Genomic DNA, 19,274 nt, shown 5'->3' with positions numbered 1-19,274 from the left:
AAAATGATTATGAATCAATAAATGCATAAGGGTTTGCATATGAGACATGTTAGGAATGTCATTTAATTTTTTTTTTTAATTAAAGTTAACAAATATAAATGTATATGCACATGGAATTTTTTTTGCTCTCCTTATTTATTTATTTATTTATTATAATAATTAATTAAATAATTGGAGAGACAATAATATTATTATGTGAACGGTCAATAATATCATTTTAGAGTGACAATAATATTCCTCTAAAAATTTTGAATCATTATAACTTTCACAATTTTTATTATATTTTTATATTGTTCCGCCTTTCTGTAAAATTATGTTAATATTTGTAAAGTTAAAATAAATTAAAAATGTTCATTTTAATATTTAAATAAAATAATATGATGAAAATAATAAAATTGTAAAATACAAACTAAGAATACTAAAATTATTTTAATAATTTTACTTAATTGTTATATTTTCAAAATTTCCTTTAGAATAACAATCTTATTGTCGCGACGACCCGGACCCGGCCTAGAGAACCAATCTCTGCTTTAAAAATGGGTTAAGCTTGCGAACTGGAAAAAATGAATGTGTATTTTGAAAATGTGAATTTTCGTGGAAAACGATGTGTGGTGGAGTCGCCACTAACCTTTTGAAGTATGGTTAGAATATTTGATTGCTACCCCGTTAGGGATAGAATCGGTCTGCGTCACCAAAGTCGGGTTTGGGAGTATGATTACGCAAGGGGAAGGTATTAGCACCCCCGACACGCCCGTTCTTACGAACGGTACCAGATTAATAAAGAGTTTTCCCGAAATAAATGTAATAAGCCTTTAAAGATTACTCCCTTTCAAAAGTCAAAAAAATGAAAATACTATATAGGTATTCCCTCATAACCGGGGCAATCCAATACCCCAAAGAGCCAATGCTCTTGGTCGCAATCATCAGGAAGGAAAATCGAAAATAGGATACAAAATACGATCCCGGGGATTTTGAAATCTATAGGTTTTTTTTAAAAAAAAAAAAGTATCAAAAATACTATTTCGGGAGGTTTTTGAAATTTGTTCGGGATTGGAATGATTTTTTTCTTGTGCCTAAAAAGATATTTTTGTGATTTTTCCAAGTGTGAAAATGATTTTTGTGATTTTTCCCGGACTTTCAAAATAACACAAATAAAATCAGTTGAAATCAAAATGTGAAAATATTTTTGGAATTTTTGAAAATTTCATGATTTTTGTGAATTTTATGGATACAACAATAATATACAAGCGAAATGGAGAAAACCGGGGTGAACCAGTTCGGGAATGGTGAGCCGGTCAAACGTTGACCAGTTTGGGGGAAAACCAGTTTAAGGTCTTGGTCGAGACCAATGACCTTTCGGGGTTTTCCAATATTCTTCCAAATACAACCAAATTTTAGACAACAATCATGAAAGTCATAGTTTTAAAGATATAACTTTAGAATGTATTTTTGAAGTTTTGAATGTAACGAAACATATCTAACCTTTGCCAAACATGTTGGAAACTTTCTTAAATTTTCTTCAAAAGTTTTCAAATGTAAATAAGTTTCAAAGCCTTAAAAATTTTTGAATTTTCTTTGAGAATTTTTCTGAATTTTTGTGTCTTTTATGAAGTTTCCCTTTTGTTTTTTATGGGTTAAAAAGAAGTTATTTAAAATAAAATAAAAAATAAAATAAAATCAAATAAACCAGTAGAGGCCGGTTCGAGAAAGGGGGCGGAGATGTAACATAGGAAGAGAAAGTTCATTGGTTTTACCTATCGTCTTTTTCTCCTCCGGTCTTCCTTTCTTGTCTGTGAATTTGCAGGGGTTAATCTACAACGTCTTCCCGATGGTTGTTCTTGAGCTCTGACTCGAGGCACTACGGAGTACCTTCTTCGGACGAGGTGACTCGGCACCGGTAGGAAACGGGATCAGTCGACCGCTTGATCTTCTTTCGTTTTCCTCTACTCCAGTCTTCTTTTCCTGTTTGTGAGTTTACAAGGGCCACTCTACAGTCTTCCCGAGAGTTGTTCTTGAACTCTAACTCGAGGCACTACAGAGTGCCTTCTTCAAATAGGGTGACTCAGCACCGGTAGGAAACGGAATCAATTGACCTCTTGATCTTCACTAAAAAAAAAAACTAGCTTCACAAACTTATAATAGAAAACTTCAATATTTGAAATCTTCTCCTTACCACCACTAAGAACTCTCCTCCCTTTTTGTGCTTGGAATAAGAGGGCTATTTATAGGCTTAGCTTGGGGCAAGCATAGGAAAGAAGACATAAGGGAGTGATGATGGGGGGAACCAAGTATGGGGGAAAGAATGATGAAGGGAAATTAGCAAGGGAAGAATGGAAAAAGGAGATAACATGACATGTGGTGAGTGATGATGGAGGGAACAAAGTATGGGATGAAGAATGATGAGGGGAATATAGTATGGGAAGAATGATAAAGGGAGGAAACATGACATGTGGTGAGTGATGATGGGGGGACAAAGTATGGGATGAAGAATGATGAAGGGAATATAGTATGGGAAGAATGATAAAGGGAGGAAACATGACATGTGGTGAGTGATGATGGGGGGACAAAGTATGGGATGAAGAATGATGATGAGAATATAGTATGGGAAGAATGATAAATGGAGGAAACATGACATGTGATGAGTGATGATGGGGGGACAAAGTATGGGATGAAGAATGATGAAGGGAATATAGCATGGGAAGAATGATAAAGGGAGAAAACATGATATGTGGTGAATGATAATGGGAGGACAAAGTATGCTTGCATTTGACAAATTAAAATTAATAATAATAATAATAATAATAATAATAATAATAATAATAATAATAATATGAGGGTTCTAAAAGCTGTGCGGAGCCCATCAGAGATGTGTGGGGCCCATGCGCCATGTGGGGTCCACAAACCATTTGAGGGTTACAGGAACCCGAGCTAGCAGGTGCAAGCATGCCAAAAGAGGTAACGTGCATCGGACGTAGGGATTCAAGCTAGCATACCAGAGGGGGTAACGTGCATCGGATGTAGGAATCTGAGCTAGCGTACTAGAGGGGGTAACGCGCATCGGATGTAGGAATCCGAGCTAGCGTACCAAAGAAGGTAACGTGCATCAGATGTAGGAATCCGAGCTAGCGTACCAGAGGGGGTAACGTGCACCGGATGTAGGAATCTGAGCTAGCGTACCAGGAGAAGTGGGGCCCACAAATCGTGTGGGGCTCAATGGAGATATATGGGGCCCACAAGCAATGTGGGGTCCACGAGCCAATTAAGGGTTATAGGAACCCGAGCCAGTAGGCACAAGCATGCCAAAGGAGGTAACGTGCATTGGATGTAGGAATCCGAGCTAGCGTACCAAAGCGGGTAACGTGCACCGGATGTAGGAATCCGAGCTAGCGTACCAAAGAGGGTAACGTGCATCGGATGTAAGAATCCGAGTTAGCGTACTAGAGGGGGTAATGTGCACCAGATGTAGGAATCCGAGCTAGCGTACCAGATGGGGTAACGTGCATCGGATGTAGGAATCCAAGCTAGCATACCAGGGGGTAATGTGCATCGAATATAGGACTCCGAGCTAGTGTACCAGGGGGGTAACGTGCACTGGATGTAGGAATCTGAGCTAGCGTACCAGATGGGGTAACGTGCATCGGATGTAGGAATCCGAGCTAGCGTACCAGGGGGTAACGTGCATCGGATGTAGGAATCCGAGTTAGCGTACCAGGAGATGTGGGGCCCACAATATATGTGGGGCCCACAATACATGTGGGGCCCAATGGGGATATGTGGGGCCTACAAGAAGTGTGGGACCTACAAGGATGTGCGGGGTCCACGAACACCATGGGACCTACAAGAATGTGTGGGGTCCACAACCAGTGTGGGAAGGTTTTGACATGAGGTCTCTTCGGAAAGGCCTAGTTAAAATTGGGGTGTCTACAGCTGCCCCTCTTTATAGGTCTTGTTGCTTTGGTGTAACAATAAGAACTCTCCTATGTTATCTATAGCAACAGGCCTATAAAGATAAAAGACACATGTTTTAGCCAGGCCATACAGCTAATCATGTGTCGTCTTCTGAGTAAGGTTATTTGCCGATAAGAAAAAGGGAAGATGGAGGGTGACCCGGATCAAAGACGTGGCATGATCTGGTCCGTCTAGGGAAAACCTAGATCGTGTGGTTAAGGAGAGGTGCCATGTGTCCATGATTGGGTGGCTGGTGTATGTGAGTGTGGATCGATGACGTGGCTCAATCCAAGTGGTCCTTGGAAAACAAATATCGTGCGGTTGAGGAGGGGTGTCATGTGTCAGTGACTGAGTGGCTGGTGTATGTGGATGTGGATCGATGACGTGGCTCAATCCAAGTCGTCCTTGGAAAACACAGATCGTGTGGTTGAGGAGGGGTGTCACGTGTCAGTGACTGACTAGCTGGTGTACGTGGATGTGGATCGATGATGTGGCTCAATCCAAGCCATTCTTGGAAAACACAAATTGTGCGGTTGAGGACAGGTGCCACGTCTCAGTGACTGAGTGGCTGGTGTATGCGGGTGTGGATCGATGATGTGGCTCAATCCAAGCCGTCCTTGGAAAACACAGATCATGTGGTTGAGGAGAGGTGCCACGTGTGAGTGACTGATCAAATGTGACTCGGATCAAGGAGTGGCACAATCCTAACCGTCCTTGGAAAACACAAATCGTGTGGTGATCAGGGTGGCCACGCAGACTTTTTGTGTGTGGGGGAGAATGAGCCACGTGTTGGTGACCGAGTGGCTAGTCAAATGTGACCTGGATCAAGGCATGGCACAATTCTGACTGTCCTTGGAAAACACAGATCGTGCGATGATCAAGGTGGTCGTGCAGAATTTTTGTGTGTGGGGGAAAATGAGCCACGTGTTGGTGACCGAGTGGCTGGTCAAATATGACCCGGATCAAGGCATGGCACAATCCTGACGATCCTTGGAAAACACAGATCGTGCTGTGATCAGGGTGGCCACACAGACTCTTTGATCGAACGGACGGCGGATTGCCACGTGGTTGAATCCTGTGGCTCCGGGGCTTTAGATATTTAAACCTAATTTTTTTGTTCTGTTCATATCCCTGCGTTTCATTCTCTCGAACGCCCTCTCTTTCTCTCTTCTCTCTTCTTTCACCCTCTCTATTCTCCTCTTTCAATCTCTGTGCTCTGCTCTTATTTGCTGCAAACTTAAAACCCTAGCCCCTCTGTAATTTCTTTCCTACTCTTGCCTATCTCCAAGCTCTCTCTTTATATACAGTTCTTCAGAGACCTTAGGTCTTGGCAAACTTAAGATCCCAAACATCTTTAGAGGTGATCCAGCTCCGATCGGCCTCTTATTCTGTTTTCGTAGTCAGATCTGGAGAGATCTGGTGAAGCCCAGACAAATGATGATCACCGGGAGTGCCCCGGTAGGGAAGATCCGCACAGATGCAAGGGGAGTTCTTTCAAACTCCCAAAGGAGATAAGTTCTTTCTTTCTTCCCTTTATATATATATATATATATATTTCAATGTTGTGTATGTTTGATTACTGGTTGTTATTTGTGTGAAAATTTAGGGCTTAAGGTATTTCTGGTTTGGGAGTTAGGTTTAGGGTTTCATTAGGGTTTCAGTTGGGGTGGTGAGGTCGAGGATGAGTCAACTTGTCTTCGAGTCGAGTGAGTTGAGTGAATTCGGGGGATCACGAGCGAGCCACTTGGGCTTTATCACGTGTGTGGTCTTTGGGATGGGCTTGAGTGAATTGGGCCCAAGTTTGCTTTCGAAAAATGGGCTTTGATTTTTAAAAAGGCCAACCCAATTCAGAAAGAAACAGGGTCCAAGTCATTTTTAAAACAGGCCGCCACTTTTCCTTTTAAAAAATAAGGCCCGTGTCTAATTAAACGGTTAGGCTTGGATGGAGTTTTAAAACTGGGTCGGCCCAATTCAGAAAGAAACAGAGCCTATGTCATTTAAAACAGGCCGACCCACTTTTTTAAAAAAATAAGCCCCGTGTCTATTTAAATGGTTGGGCTTGGATTCAGTTTCAAAACCGGGCCGAACCAATTCAGAAAGAAATAAGGCCCAAGTCATTTTTAAAAGAGATCGGCCCACTTTTTTATAAAAAAAAACAAAAGTCCGTGTCTATTAAAACGGTTAGACTTGGATTGAGTTTTAAAACTGGGTCGGCCCAATTCAGAAAGAAATAGGTCCCAAGTCATTATTAAAATAGGTCGGCCCACTTTTTAAAAAATAAAGCCCGTGTCTATTAAAACGGTTGGGCTTGGATTGAGTTTTAAAACTGGGTCAGCCCAATTCAGAAAGAAATAGAGCCTAGGTCATTTAAAACAGACTGGCCCACTTTCCCTTTTCAAAAATAAACCCCGAGTTTATTTAAATAGTTGGGATTTGTGCAAAACAAACCGGCTTCGGGTTCCTTTTTTAAAAACAAGCCCCAAGAATAAATGCCCCCCCCCCTTTTCTCTTTTTTCTTTTTCTTTTTCCTCGGGTTTAGATATTATGACTGCTCCACGTCTCTCAAAATCTACCTCGGGATTTTTTTTTTCCGCCGCCTTGTGAAGATAATCCTCCACTGAGGGGACTGCACAACTCCCACAGCTTACCTCGCTCACAAACTTTGGGGGCTTCTCGATGCACGTCGCCTCTCTCGTCCTCCTGTCAGACACACACTCAGCATGGCAATCCTTTTCATTCTATTTAAGCAAACTTCCTCTCACACTTAAACACCATAGGCAAACTCCAAGCGTGACTGTAACCTATCTTTGGTCATCCTCTGTTATGAGAAACCGTACCTTAACCATCTCAAATCTCTCAACACTCTTAACCATATCTCATGGCTGGGGCTTCATCTTCTAAGCAGGTTCCCGATTTGAATGTGGCACCAGAGGTGCCATCCTGTTCTACTGTTCTCAGTTCCTTCCAACTCTCTCCTCAGTTCCAGAAAGAAATGCTGAGGAATGAGGCAGTACTGGCCACAATGTCCGATGTAGGCATAGTCAATCAGGCACTCTATCACAGTGCCCAGGCAATGTCTTCAACATCTCACCTTGTCCGTCGCTTGCAGAGACAGAACGAGACCGTGACCCTCCTTCGGAATGAAACCTACGCCTTACGGACGAAATACCAAGAGGAACAGCGGAAATCGAGAAACTTAAGGCAAGAAAATATGATGTTAAAACAGGAGATCGATGATTTGAGAAAAATGGTGGCAGTTTACTCTGACGACCTTAGGCCTAGAATAGCTGAGTTAGAGAAAAGCCAGGAGGACATCCAGCGGGAGCAAAAACGGCTCAAAACCATGGTGCATGGAAAAGGTCCGACTTCTCGTTTTGCAGCCTGAAATGAAAATCCGTCTGTACGTGACCTGGAAAAGGTCAAATTTTTGTTTTTTTTTTTGGGTTTTGGGAGAGTTTTGGCTGTAATCTCCCAGGACCGTGCCTGTAACCACGGTATTCCTCCGCCATAAGTGGGGGAAATTAATAAAATTTGGGTGTTTTCTCTTCTTTTTTTTTTTTTTAATTACTGAGGACAATAGTATTGCTGGTACACTGAACCGGGTTAAAATATCCTCTGAATGGCTTGTTATGGATGTAAAAATTTGGGTCATGGGGGTACAATGACCAAACCCCTACGCTGGTTGGCTATGGATGTAACAGGATTAATCAAAAATTTATTCAACCAGACAAGTATAAATGAATGGTGCTCTGCTGCTATATGTATACGTGTTACTAAATTGCGATGCTTGAATGCAGGGGCATATTGTTATATATACATGATGCCCGTTACATGATATGTCTGTATGCTGTTACCTATAATGGGAATGCCTTTCACTAAATGCATGAGGATGCATGAAGTGCATGCATGAAATGTATGAGGATGCATGGCCTTTCTTCTTAATCTCGGATCTTGGCCACACTTTTAAGTTCTAGTATGGCACGATGGTACCCAACTTCGCCTTAAATGGAACTCAATAACTGCCCCGGTTTCATCCATATGCTATTAGTCTTTACCGCGTTCTGGATTCCAAAAGGGTCTCGAAATCTGTCCTAGTGCTTTTCTCATCACGGCTCTGACCATTTTCAAATTTCTACAGGCACTCAAAATCTGCCCCAGTGTATGACTATCGGTACTTTCCAGAAGATACTCAACATTTGTTATAGTGTTTGGCTGTCAGTACTTTCTTCAAAATTTGAAAGATGTTCAATTTCTGCCCCAGTGTCTGACTGTCGGTACTTTCCATGATCTTCAAAGCTCAGGGATTGTTCAAGATCTATCCCGGTAGTTGATCACTAACGCTTGTAATGATTCCCAAAACTTGAAGGAGTACTCCGAATCTGACCCAACATTCCTTCATTATCAATGTTTGACATGCTTCAAGCTCCCCATTGGTGGCTGAACACCCTCCTAGTGTATTGGGTTCCCGATTTTTGACCTTAATAAACGGGGGATTCCTAATAATGAGAATAATCATGCATTTATGTCATTAATGTGCTGAATCAAGATGTCAATCTGTTTGAAATAGTTGTTCTGTTACATTCAAAATTTATTCAGGAAAAAGATAAGTTTTACAACAGCATTCCCTGTTCCAAAAGGCATCGACATTAATTTGTGAAAAATAAAATCTCTTGTTCTTGCGACAACTGCCCCAGTTTCAACTAGAAGGAGACTGGCCCTTTTGGTACTGTAAGGTTGAATATTGCCTTTAGGTCCATTGTTTGCTCAAGGATTATTTTGGTGTTTTGCTTCACATTTTGATCTCTGGATGGTCTTTAAGACTCGAGACAAAACGTAGGCTTGGGGATTTAGGTTTTCAGAAGAATAAGGAAACCAAGGCTCAAAAACCCATCCCATGGCAACAAATCCTGCCCCAGTTTGGGGTGAGACATTTTTACAGGAGTTTGACCGAACTTGTCCTTTTGAACAAGCTACCTACGTACCTTTTTAGGATCAGGTCATTACGTAGTTCAGATTCAAAAATTGAGTCTGACAAATCATTTGAGGCAACAACATATGCTAATCTGGTCAGGTCTTTTCATTCGGGTTGTAATGTAGGTTATGGGTATTGGTTAAAGAAGAAAGGATGTACGAGGCTCGAACTTATGAATTTTACCAAAGGGTGAATTGGCCAAAGATCACAAATGACGTATAACTCTTGCCTTTCCTGTGCTTTGATTTTCCCCTTGTTCTTTTGCATCATTTTTCCATTTTTTTCTTTTTTACGGGGAATCGTGCCTCCATTTATTTATTTAGGCTTCGTTCGAGATTGGTCTTTCCAAAACTGCCCCAGTGTGGGGTGTGATCCTTTGGCGGGTTTAAACGAAAGATTAAACATTTTTAGGCACAATAGAGGGTATGAAGGGGTGTTTACTTTCTCTAACTTTTGGGTAGCAGAAAAATGGTCTGCCATCATTTTGGCACTGTATTATTGACTCGCATGATTTGTCTGACCTTTGAAAATCCCAACCCTATTTAAATTTTGAGAAATGACTTTTTCGAAGAAGATGGTTTCGATTTTAAAGCTCAAAAAGGTTCATCAAGTGATTAAAAACATTGGGTTCTTTAAGGGAACTGGTGGTCCAAAAATGGCCATCCATCATTTAATCGAAACAATGAGCAAAGAGGGGACACATGAAATAACATTGTGATCCTTCCGTTAATTTCCTTGGGAGATGTATACAACCATCAAGCATAATATTTCTTTACAGCATCAGAGTTAACAGGGTGCAATAGGTCGGTTCCGTCCATATTCACTAACAGTAGGGCACCTCCTGAGAATGCCTTCTTTACCACGTAAGGCCCTTCATTGTTTGGTGTCCATTTGACACGAGGGTCCGTATGAATCGGTAAAATCGTTTTCAGTACTAGGTCCCCCTCCTGAAACTGCCGGGGCCGCACTTTTCGATTAAACACTCTTATCATCCTTCTTTGGTATAATTGTCCATAGGCCATGGCGGCCATCCTTTTCTCCTCGATCAAGTTTAATTGGTTCTTTTCTTCTCCCTTTAGCAGTGCCCCGATTTTCATCTGCTTGGGTTCTTCCTCAGTTCCCAGTTTAATCATAACGGTGGGATCGCTACTAGTCAAGGTTGGTTTTTCATCGGATTTTAACATTCTTTCCATTTCAGGGGACAAGTTTAGTTCTCGATCTTCAACTTCAGTTTCATGGATTAGATTTTCAAAGTTAATGTCAATTACTCGGCGAGGGATTCTGGTGTTGTTATTTTCTTTATTCCTGCATGAAATTAACAAACAAATTTTGACAGTTGATTTCCAAAATGCACATAAATGACAAGGAATGCATGATTCATTTTCATTAAGGAGCTTCCCCAATTTTTTAGTGGCCATGGGAATACAAAAGAAAAACAGAACTAAACAAATCCTGAAAAAAAGATCCTTACATGATGATATCTAGTAAATCAAAAGAACTCTAGTTCTGAAGCTGTACTCCTAGTTGGAGATGACGGATCCATGTTAGCTTTACCGTGATCCCAAAAGAGGGGGTGAATTGGTATTTTTAAAATTTATTTCGTAGGTGTTCCTCCTAACAGCAATATGTTCACAACCCTATGGTCAATCTAGTGCAAATAATGTAAATATACCAGAAATTGAATAAAACTGTTTAAACAATCACACAAGCACCAGAAAGCAGTAAAGAGAGGATGACACGCAGATATGCTATCGAGGTTCGGCCAACTACCTACGTCCCCGCCTTGGCTAACCAGCACAAGGATTATCACGATAACTTGCTCACTTAAACAGGTGGAGCGGCACCTATACAAACAAGGTCAAATTATCACAGGGCTGACCTCAACCTTTACACCAATCCTTACCGGTTTGGATTACCGCCCCCTCAGGCCATGCCTGGAATCTCTCAGATATACAATCAAAGGTACAATACAAGAGTGCTTTCACGTAAAGCGGATTTGTACCACAAATGCGCACAGACACAAAGCACCACAGATGATTTAATAATGTAAGCTCTGTGTGGTCTAAATATGTCAACTCTCAACAATGTTTTCTATTAGTGTAGCAAGTACGTAAGAGTATCAATAATAATATGTGTACTTCAAAATATTCAATCAAGCGTGTTCACACAGAGTATTAAACAAGCCTCAACATTATCAATCAATAGAATGTGTCAATCATACGAATGTGTATATGCTTGGATTGCAAAATAGATAATCTTTGTTTTCGGCAAATGATATATATACTTGTATAAATAATACCACAAAGATTAGTGTAATAAGCACAAATATTTTTTCACAAATGGTTCAATAAATTTCACAAGATATTTAAGTAAGCTTGAAATATGTTTTTGCAAATCAAAACAAATACAAACTTCCAAAGATATTGCAATGATAATGCCACACTCAGAAGTTCACCATAAGTCTTCTTAGAGTAGGCTTATTAGCAAAGCCTCCTAAGAAAACTTAGGTTATGCTCTCGAGAGAAAAATCGATTCAAACACTCTAAACAATGAGAGCAAAACCTATTTGAATATATACTTAAAGCACTTACAAATGATTTTGAACTTGAAGAAGTGAGCTAGAGTGCTTTTAGGAAAGATATGAGCAAATAGGAATCAAAAGAAGGTATTTTTTCTTGAGAGAGATTTTCCTAATCCTTTTTGCTAATCCGTGCTTAATCCACCAAATGAAAGAGTACATATAGACATGCTGAAAATTTTGACCGTTGGGGACCTATCAAGGATTATTAGAAAAGATTAATGATGTTTAAATCAATTTAACCATGTTTAAAATTATTTAACCGCGGTAAAAATAGGAGCAACCCGAGAGGTCTGGTCGACCAGAGATGGTTCGGTCAATCAGGACTCAAGTAGCTCGGTCGACCAGGGGTATTTTGAACTGAGTGGTCGGTCGACCGAGGCAAGGCGATTTTCCAATTTTTCTGAGGTTCGGTCGACCGGGCCTTTTTGAACTGTGTGGTTCAATCGACCATACAGCTGGGAATTTTCCCGAGACCCCTCGGTCGACCAGGTTGTTGGAGTACAAAGTTGGTCAGTCGACCGGGAGGTCAAAACGTTGACTCCTTGGTGGTTCGGTCGACCAGAGTCAAATGAACTATAAGGTCTCGGTCGACTGGGCCTTGGTCAAACTATTGACCCAGGGCTGGTTCGGTCGACCAGGGCCTTTTGAACTACAGGTTTCGGTCGACCAAAAGTGCACCAAGTGTGCATTTCGGTCCCGAATTGAATCAAACAAGTCCTAATCAAGTGCCTAACAAATGTATGTGAATATGTGTGTGTCCTAAGGTCACTTGGGGTCTAATTTGGAAACACCGAAAAAGTCCGGTGTCGGTCGACCGAAGGTGCACCCTAAGGTCTTTCTACGGTCCTTTCTCATTCATGGTTCGATTTGAGCTTACAAAATAAATCATGCATGTGATGTGTGTGAGCTTATTACAAACCAAATGCCCTAATTGCTATTACAGACCAATTTCACTTAGAGATATTACAATTTGGAATTTGAAATTGTCTTCAAGCTTTTTGATCTGTTATGTGCCATTAATGATCTGCTAATATGGACCTGCACATGAACTAGATATTTATTAAATACAAGAGTATTTGTCATTATCAAAACCAGGGCGTGACTTATAAGGTCAACAATCCACTCTGTAGAAGTGTTCGAGGGGATTTTAGCATCCAAAGCCAAACGATCTAGGTTGGCTTCTTGTGGCTTTCTGAGTTTTACCCCGACCATACCAATCTAGTCTCCCTCATGATTGGGTAAAGGGTTTCCTTGAATGCCCGTCGGCTTGTCATCAAAGGCCAGCCACCCTGCACCCTTCAATGACTGAACTTTATATTTGAAAGCCCAGCACTGGTCAATGGAGTGGCCCGGAGAGTTTGCGTGGTATGCACAGCGGGCATTGGGATCAAACCATCGTGGTGGGGGATCGGTGACGGGAATGGCTGGTATGGTCGTCACCATTCCTCTCTCACACAGTTGAGGAAACCAGTCGGCATAGGGCATTGGGATTAGGTCAATCCTTCTAGCATTCCTCGGTGCATCCCTTTCTCGAACTTGATTGTTTGTTGGTGCTGGTCTTAGTCGGGGGGTTGAAAACTGGGGCCTTGGGCCCATATGTAGTGTTTGGTTCACTTCTGGTTCCATGTAGAAATTTGCCCTAGGTTGTTGACTTCGGCTTCTCTGCCTTAGGCTCCTGATAGACCCCTGTATCATTTGGGTCTCTTCTTCCTTTTTACCTTTGACCCACTTCTTACTTGGGCCGTTATCGATAGTGTCAGTCTTTATTCGTCCAGCTTTGACGTCGGCTTCCACTCTGGCCCCTACCACCACAATGTCCATGAAGTTATGAGGGGTGGACCCTACCAGATGTGAATGGTAGGGATCTTTTAACATCCCTACGAACATCGATATTGCCTCACGGTCGCTGACCGGAGGGTCCACTTGAGTGGCTGCATCTCTCCAACGGTGTGCATACTCCCTGAAAGTTTCTGTTGGCTTCTTCTCCATTTCCAAAAAAAAGATCCTGTCCGGAGCCATTTCCAAGATATGACGATATTGCGCTTCGAAGGCATCGGCCAAGTCACCCCACGTACGGATCTGGGCCTTATTCTGCTGGACATACCATCTAGTCGCTGTCCCGGTAAGACTGCTTCGGAAGCAATACATCATCAACTTCTCATTATCGATATAGGCGGCCATCGACTGACAATACATCCAGAGGTGGGTCTGAGGGCATGTGGTCCCGTCAAACTTCTCGAAATCTGGCATCTTAAACTTTGGAGGAAGGACTACATTAGGCACTAGGCAGTAATCTGAGGGTCTGACAGTACTGGCGGTTTGAGTCCCCTCTATGGCCCTTAGCCGCTCTTCCAGCTCGTCACGACGGTATTCCGTCGTGGTCTTGCTTGTCTCTACACCCGCAATTGCTGATGAGGGCATCCCCATTCTTGTCACTGCTGAGATAAAAGATGGTGTGCCATGCAGCGGTTTCTCCGAGGTGAATGGGGGCGGACCAGAAGATTGCCCATGAATCGACGTAAAATCGGGCGGGTGGATAGGGTCATTTTCTTCTTGATGATCCTGATCTTGGACTGTCTTCCCTTTGTTCAGCTGTAGGTCCAATATCTTCTTCAGTTGATTGCTCAGCTCTTCCTGCCCCTGCTCGATCCCCAGAACACGGCTTTCCAACTGTTCTGCCATAGCTTTTGCTTTTCTGCGAGTGTTGTAAGGGTGTGTAGTAGTGGGCTCAATGTTGGGATTCTGGATTTAACTTGGCCTAACAGGAAGTCAGAGAGTGATTACCGGCCCCTTGGAGAGGAACATGTATGCATGTATGCATGGAATGCAACCTAATTAATCATTTGGCCAAGGTTCCGGGAAAAACCTCAATGATCTCAAGGTTGATCAATTTTCCCTTGGGTAGGGTACTTTAAGAGATAAAGTTTGACTTTTAAGCGAATCAGGCTTTTTTCAAAACATTGGCCAAGTGATATGGATGTCTGACATGGAGGCAGGATGTACAAAACACAAGGCATTTCATATATACAACAGACATGGATTACAACATGTGGAGAAGGATGTGTCTTCTATCCTGACCTCGAGGAAGGTATGTACATAGGGTCCTCTAAGGCTCTACCCTAGGCTAGGGATTATGGATGACCATGTGTGGTTAAGCTCTATCCTTATAGACAAAAGGTTCCCAGATTGAAATTCCATCCTCCCTCACAGAGGTCCGGATAGAGCTCGCATTGAGCGGAGTGGTTCGTGGGTCCTATAGGCCATGCCACATGGGAACTGGCACTATTACACTCCTTTCTAATCCTAGCTGGGAAAGCTCGGGCGTGGAGCTGTGAGAGTGTGTGAGTTTAACCATTTCAACCTACACCCCCTACCCCACATCCATCCATTATTCAGAACATATGCATAATAAAATAGCAAGGGAAAAAAAACATCATGCTTATCCAAGGTACTGCTAATCACATGCTTAGCAAAAACAAACAGAACTAAACACATGCTTATTCACGAATCAAAGCAAGCAAGGCATTCACAATTTATTCATGTATATGCAACCAAATTTGTACAAAAATGAAAGGGAGTAATCAAAAGGCTTATTTAGATTTGAGATCGGGATAATTCTTAATTAATCACTGGCTCAACTCTCAATGTCCCCAGCGGAGTCGCCAAGCTGTCTCGACATCCCAGACCCGACCCAGAGAACCAATCTCTACTTTAAAAATGGGTTCGGCTTGCGAACTGGAAAAAATGAATGTGTATTTTGAAAATGTGAATTTTCGTGGAAAACGATGTGTGGTCGAGTCGCCACTAACCTTTTGAAGTGTGGTTAGAACACTTGATTGCTACCCCGTTAGGGGTAGAATCGGTCTACGTTACCAAAGTCAAGCTCGGGAGTATGGTTACGCAAGGGGAAGGTATTAGCACCCCCTACACGCCCGTTCTTACGAATGGTACCAGATTAATAAAGAGTTTTCCCGAAATAAATGTAATAAGTCTTTAAAGATTACTCCCTTTCAAAAGTCAAAAAAATGAAAATACTATATAGGTATTCCCTCATAACCGGGGCAATCCAATACCCCAAAGAGCCAATGCTCTTGGTCGCAATCATCGGGAAGGAAAATCGAAAATAGGATACAAAATATGCTCCTGGAGATTTTGAAATCTATAGGTTTTTTTAAAAAAAAAAAAGTATCAAAAATACTATTTTGGGAGGTTTTTGAAATTTGTTCGGGATTGGAATGATTTTTTTCTTGTGCCTAAAAAGATATTTTTATGATTTTTCCTAAGTGTGAAAATGATTTTTGTGATTTTTCCCGAACTTTCAAAATAACACAAATGAAATCAGTTGAAATCAAAATGTGAAAATGTTTTTGGAATTTTTGAAAATTTCATGATTTTTGTGAATTTTATGGATACAACAATAATATACAAGCGAAATGGAGAAAACCGGGGTGAACCAGTTCGGGAATGGTGAGCCGGTCCAATGTTGATCAGTTTGGGGGAAAACCAGTTTAAGGTCTTGGTCGAGACCAATGATCTTTCGGGGTTTTCCAATATTCTTCCAAATATAACCAAATTTTAGACAACAATCATGAAAGTCATAGTTTTAAAGATATAACTTTAGAATGTATTTTTGAAAATTTTGAATGTAACGAAACAAATCTAACCTTTGCCAAACATGTTGGAAACTTTCTTAGATTTTCTTCAAAAGTTTTCAAATGTAAATAAGTTTCAAAGCCTTAAAAATTTTTCAATTTTTTTTGAGAATTTTTCTGAATTTTTGTGTCTTTTATGAAGTTTCCCTTTTGTTTTTTATGGGTTAAAAATAAGCTATTTAAAATAAAATAAAAAATCAAATCAAATCAAATAAACCAGTAGAGGCCGGTTCGGGAAAGGGGGCGGAGATATAACACAGGAAGAGAAAGTTCATGGTTTTACCTATCGTCTTTTTCTCCTCCGATCTTCGTTTCCTGTCTGTGAATCTGCAGGGGTTAATCTACAATGTCTTCCCGATGGTTGTTCTTGAGCTCTGACTCGAGGCACTACGGAGTACCTTTTTCGGACGGGGTGACTCGACACCGATAGGAAACGGGATCAGTCGACCGCTTGATCTTCTTTCGTTTTCCTCTACTCCAGTCTTCTTTTTCTGTTGGTGAGTCTACTAGGGCCACTCTACAGCGTCTTCCCGAGAGTTGTTCTTGAACTCTAACTCGAGGCACTACGAAGTGCCTTCTTCAAATAGGGTGACTCAGCACTGGTAGGAAACGGAATCAATTGACCTCTTGATCTTCACTAAAAAAAAACTAGCTTCACAAACTTATAATAGAAATTTTCAATATTTGAAATCTTCTCCTTACCACCACTAAGAACTCTCCTCCCCTTTGTGCTTGGAATAAGAGGGCTATTTATAGGCTTAGCTTGGGCAAGCATAGGAAAGAAGACATAAGGGAGTGATGATGGGGGAACCAAGTATGGGGGAAAGAATGATGAAGGGAAATTAGCAAGGGAAGAATGGAAAAAGGAGATAACATGACATGTGATGAGTGATGATGGAGGGAACAAAGTATGGGATGAAGAATGATGAGGGGAATATAGTATGGGAAGAATGATAAAGGGAGGAAACATGACATGTGGTGAGTGATGATGGGGGGACAAAGTATGGGATGAAGAATGATGAAGGGAATATAGTATGGGAAGAATGATAAAGGGAGGAAACATGACATATGGTGAGTGATGATGGGGGGACAAAATATGGGATGAAGAATGATGACGAGAATATAGTATGGGAAGAATGATAAATGGAGGAAGCATGACATGTGATGAGTGAAGATGGGGGGACAAAGTATGGGATAATGAATGATGAAAGGAATATAGCATGGGAAGAATGATAAAGGGAGAAAACATGACATGTGGTGAATGATGATGGGGGGACAAAGTATGCTTGCATTTGACAAATTAAAATAAATAAATAAATAATAATAATAATAATAATAATAATAATAATAATAATAATAATAATAAGAGGATTCTAGAAGCTATGTGGAGCCCATCAGAGATGTGTAGGGCCCACGCGCCATGTGGGGTCCACAAACGGTTTGAGGGTTACAGAAACCCGAGCTAGCAGGTACAAGCATGCCAAAAGAGGTAACGTGCATCGGACGTAGGGATTTGAGCTAGCATACCAGAGGTGGTAACGTGCATCGGATGTAGGAATCCGAGCTAGCGTACTAGAGGGGGTAACGCGCATCGGATGTAGGAATCCGAGCTAGCGTACCAAAGGGGGTAACGTGCACCGGATGTAGGAATTTGAGCTAGCGTACCAGGAGAAGTGGCGCCCACAAACAGTGTAGTGCTTAATGGAGATATGTGGTGCCCACAAGCAATGTGGGGTCCACGAGCCATTTAAAGGTAATAGGAACCCGAGCCAACAGGCACAAGCATGCCAAAGGAGGTAACGTGCATCGGATGTAGGAATCCGAGCTAGCATACCAAAGCGGGTAATGTGCACCGGATGTAGAAATCCGAGTTAGCGTACCAAAGAGGGTAACGTGCATCAGATGTAAGAATCCGAGCTAGCGTACTAGAGGGGGTAACATGCACCGGATGTAGGAATCCGAGCTAGCGTACCAGATGGGGTAACGTGCATCGGATGTAGGAATCCGAGCTAGCGTACCAGGGGTAATGTGCATCGAATGTAGGAATCCGAACTAGCGTACCAGGGGGGTAACGTGCACTGGATGTAGGAATCCGAGCTAGCGTACTAAGGGGTAACGTGCATCAGATGTAGGAATCCGAGCTAGCGTACCAGGGGGTAACGTGCATCGGATGTAGGAATCCGAGCTAGCGTACTAGATGGGGTAATGTGCATCGGATGTAGGAATCCGAGTTAGCGTACCAGGAGATGTAGGGCCCACAACACATGTGGGGCCCAATGGGGATATGTGGGGGCCCACAAGCAGTGTGGGGTCTACAAGCAGTGTGGGACCTACAAGGATGTGCGGGGTCCACGAACACCATGGGACCTACAAGAATGTGTAGGGTCCATAACCAGTGTGGGACCTACAAGAATGTGTGGGGTCCACAACTAGTGTGAGAAGGTTTTGACATGAGGTCTCTTCGGAAAGGCCTGGTTAAAATTGGGGTGTCTACACTTATTGTACACAACAATTGAAAAATAGAAAAAAAATATTTTGAAATTGGCTTTTATTATTTTTATTTTTTTAAAAGTATGCATATTTTTATTTTAATTATATATGCATATTTTTATTTTAATTATATTTAAATTCATATGATCATTTTATTTTGATTTTAATTAAAAAATGTGTACAGGATGAATGATTTAATCCAAAAAAAATTATTTTAGATATAAAAATTTCTAACAAGTTGTCAAAATAATTAAATATTATTGTGAAAGTTTAAGAATAATTAAATATATTTATATTTTATTATTTATATCTGTGAATTATGAATATGAAATTCCTCGACTCACTACCTAGAACAATTTTGTCTCACCATTATTTTATATTTTTGGCACTTTAAATAGTCATATTTGAATTTATATGAATTTAAATACAATACAATACAATATAATACAAAATTATATTAAATTTAATTTAAATCCACACAAACTCAAATTTAAAACTCTTCGTTCATGTTCTCAAATACAAATGTAATCTCAAAATTTTGACAAAATCTCAAAATATTGAATCATTTTTTTTTTCTTACTTATTGACTAAGTACAAGAAGAGTGTTCGTAGCCAAATCTTAATTATTGTA

The 19,274-nt window shown here is 41.1% G+C and overlaps 1 protein-coding gene across 1 annotated transcript; it reads right to left on the bottom strand.

Moving 5' to 3' along the window:
* Positions 1-12,719: 12,719 nt before the first annotated feature.
* LOC131158646 (uncharacterized) lies at positions 12,720-14,183 on the bottom strand. Its single transcript, XM_058113515.1, has one exon. The coding sequence runs from the start codon at positions 14,181-14,183 to the stop codon at positions 12,720-12,722; it is 1,464 nt and encodes a 487-aa protein (XP_057969498.1).
* Positions 14,184-19,274: the final 5,091 nt, after the last annotated feature.

Source organism: Malania oleifera, chromosome 6, assembly GCF_029873635.1.
Source record: "Malania oleifera isolate guangnan ecotype guangnan chromosome 6, ASM2987363v1, whole genome shotgun sequence".
NCBI classification, from domain to species: domain Eukaryota; kingdom Viridiplantae; phylum Streptophyta; class Magnoliopsida; order Santalales; family Ximeniaceae; genus Malania; species Malania oleifera.
The sequence above is the reverse complement of the archived record's forward strand: the minus strand, read 5'-3'. Positions and strand labels throughout refer to the sequence as shown.

Coding starts and splice junctions, on each gene's coding strand:
- LOC131158646 (XM_058113515.1), bottom strand. CDS start 14,183: ATGGCAGAACAGTTGGAAAGCCGTGTTCTGGGGATCGAGCAGGGGCAG.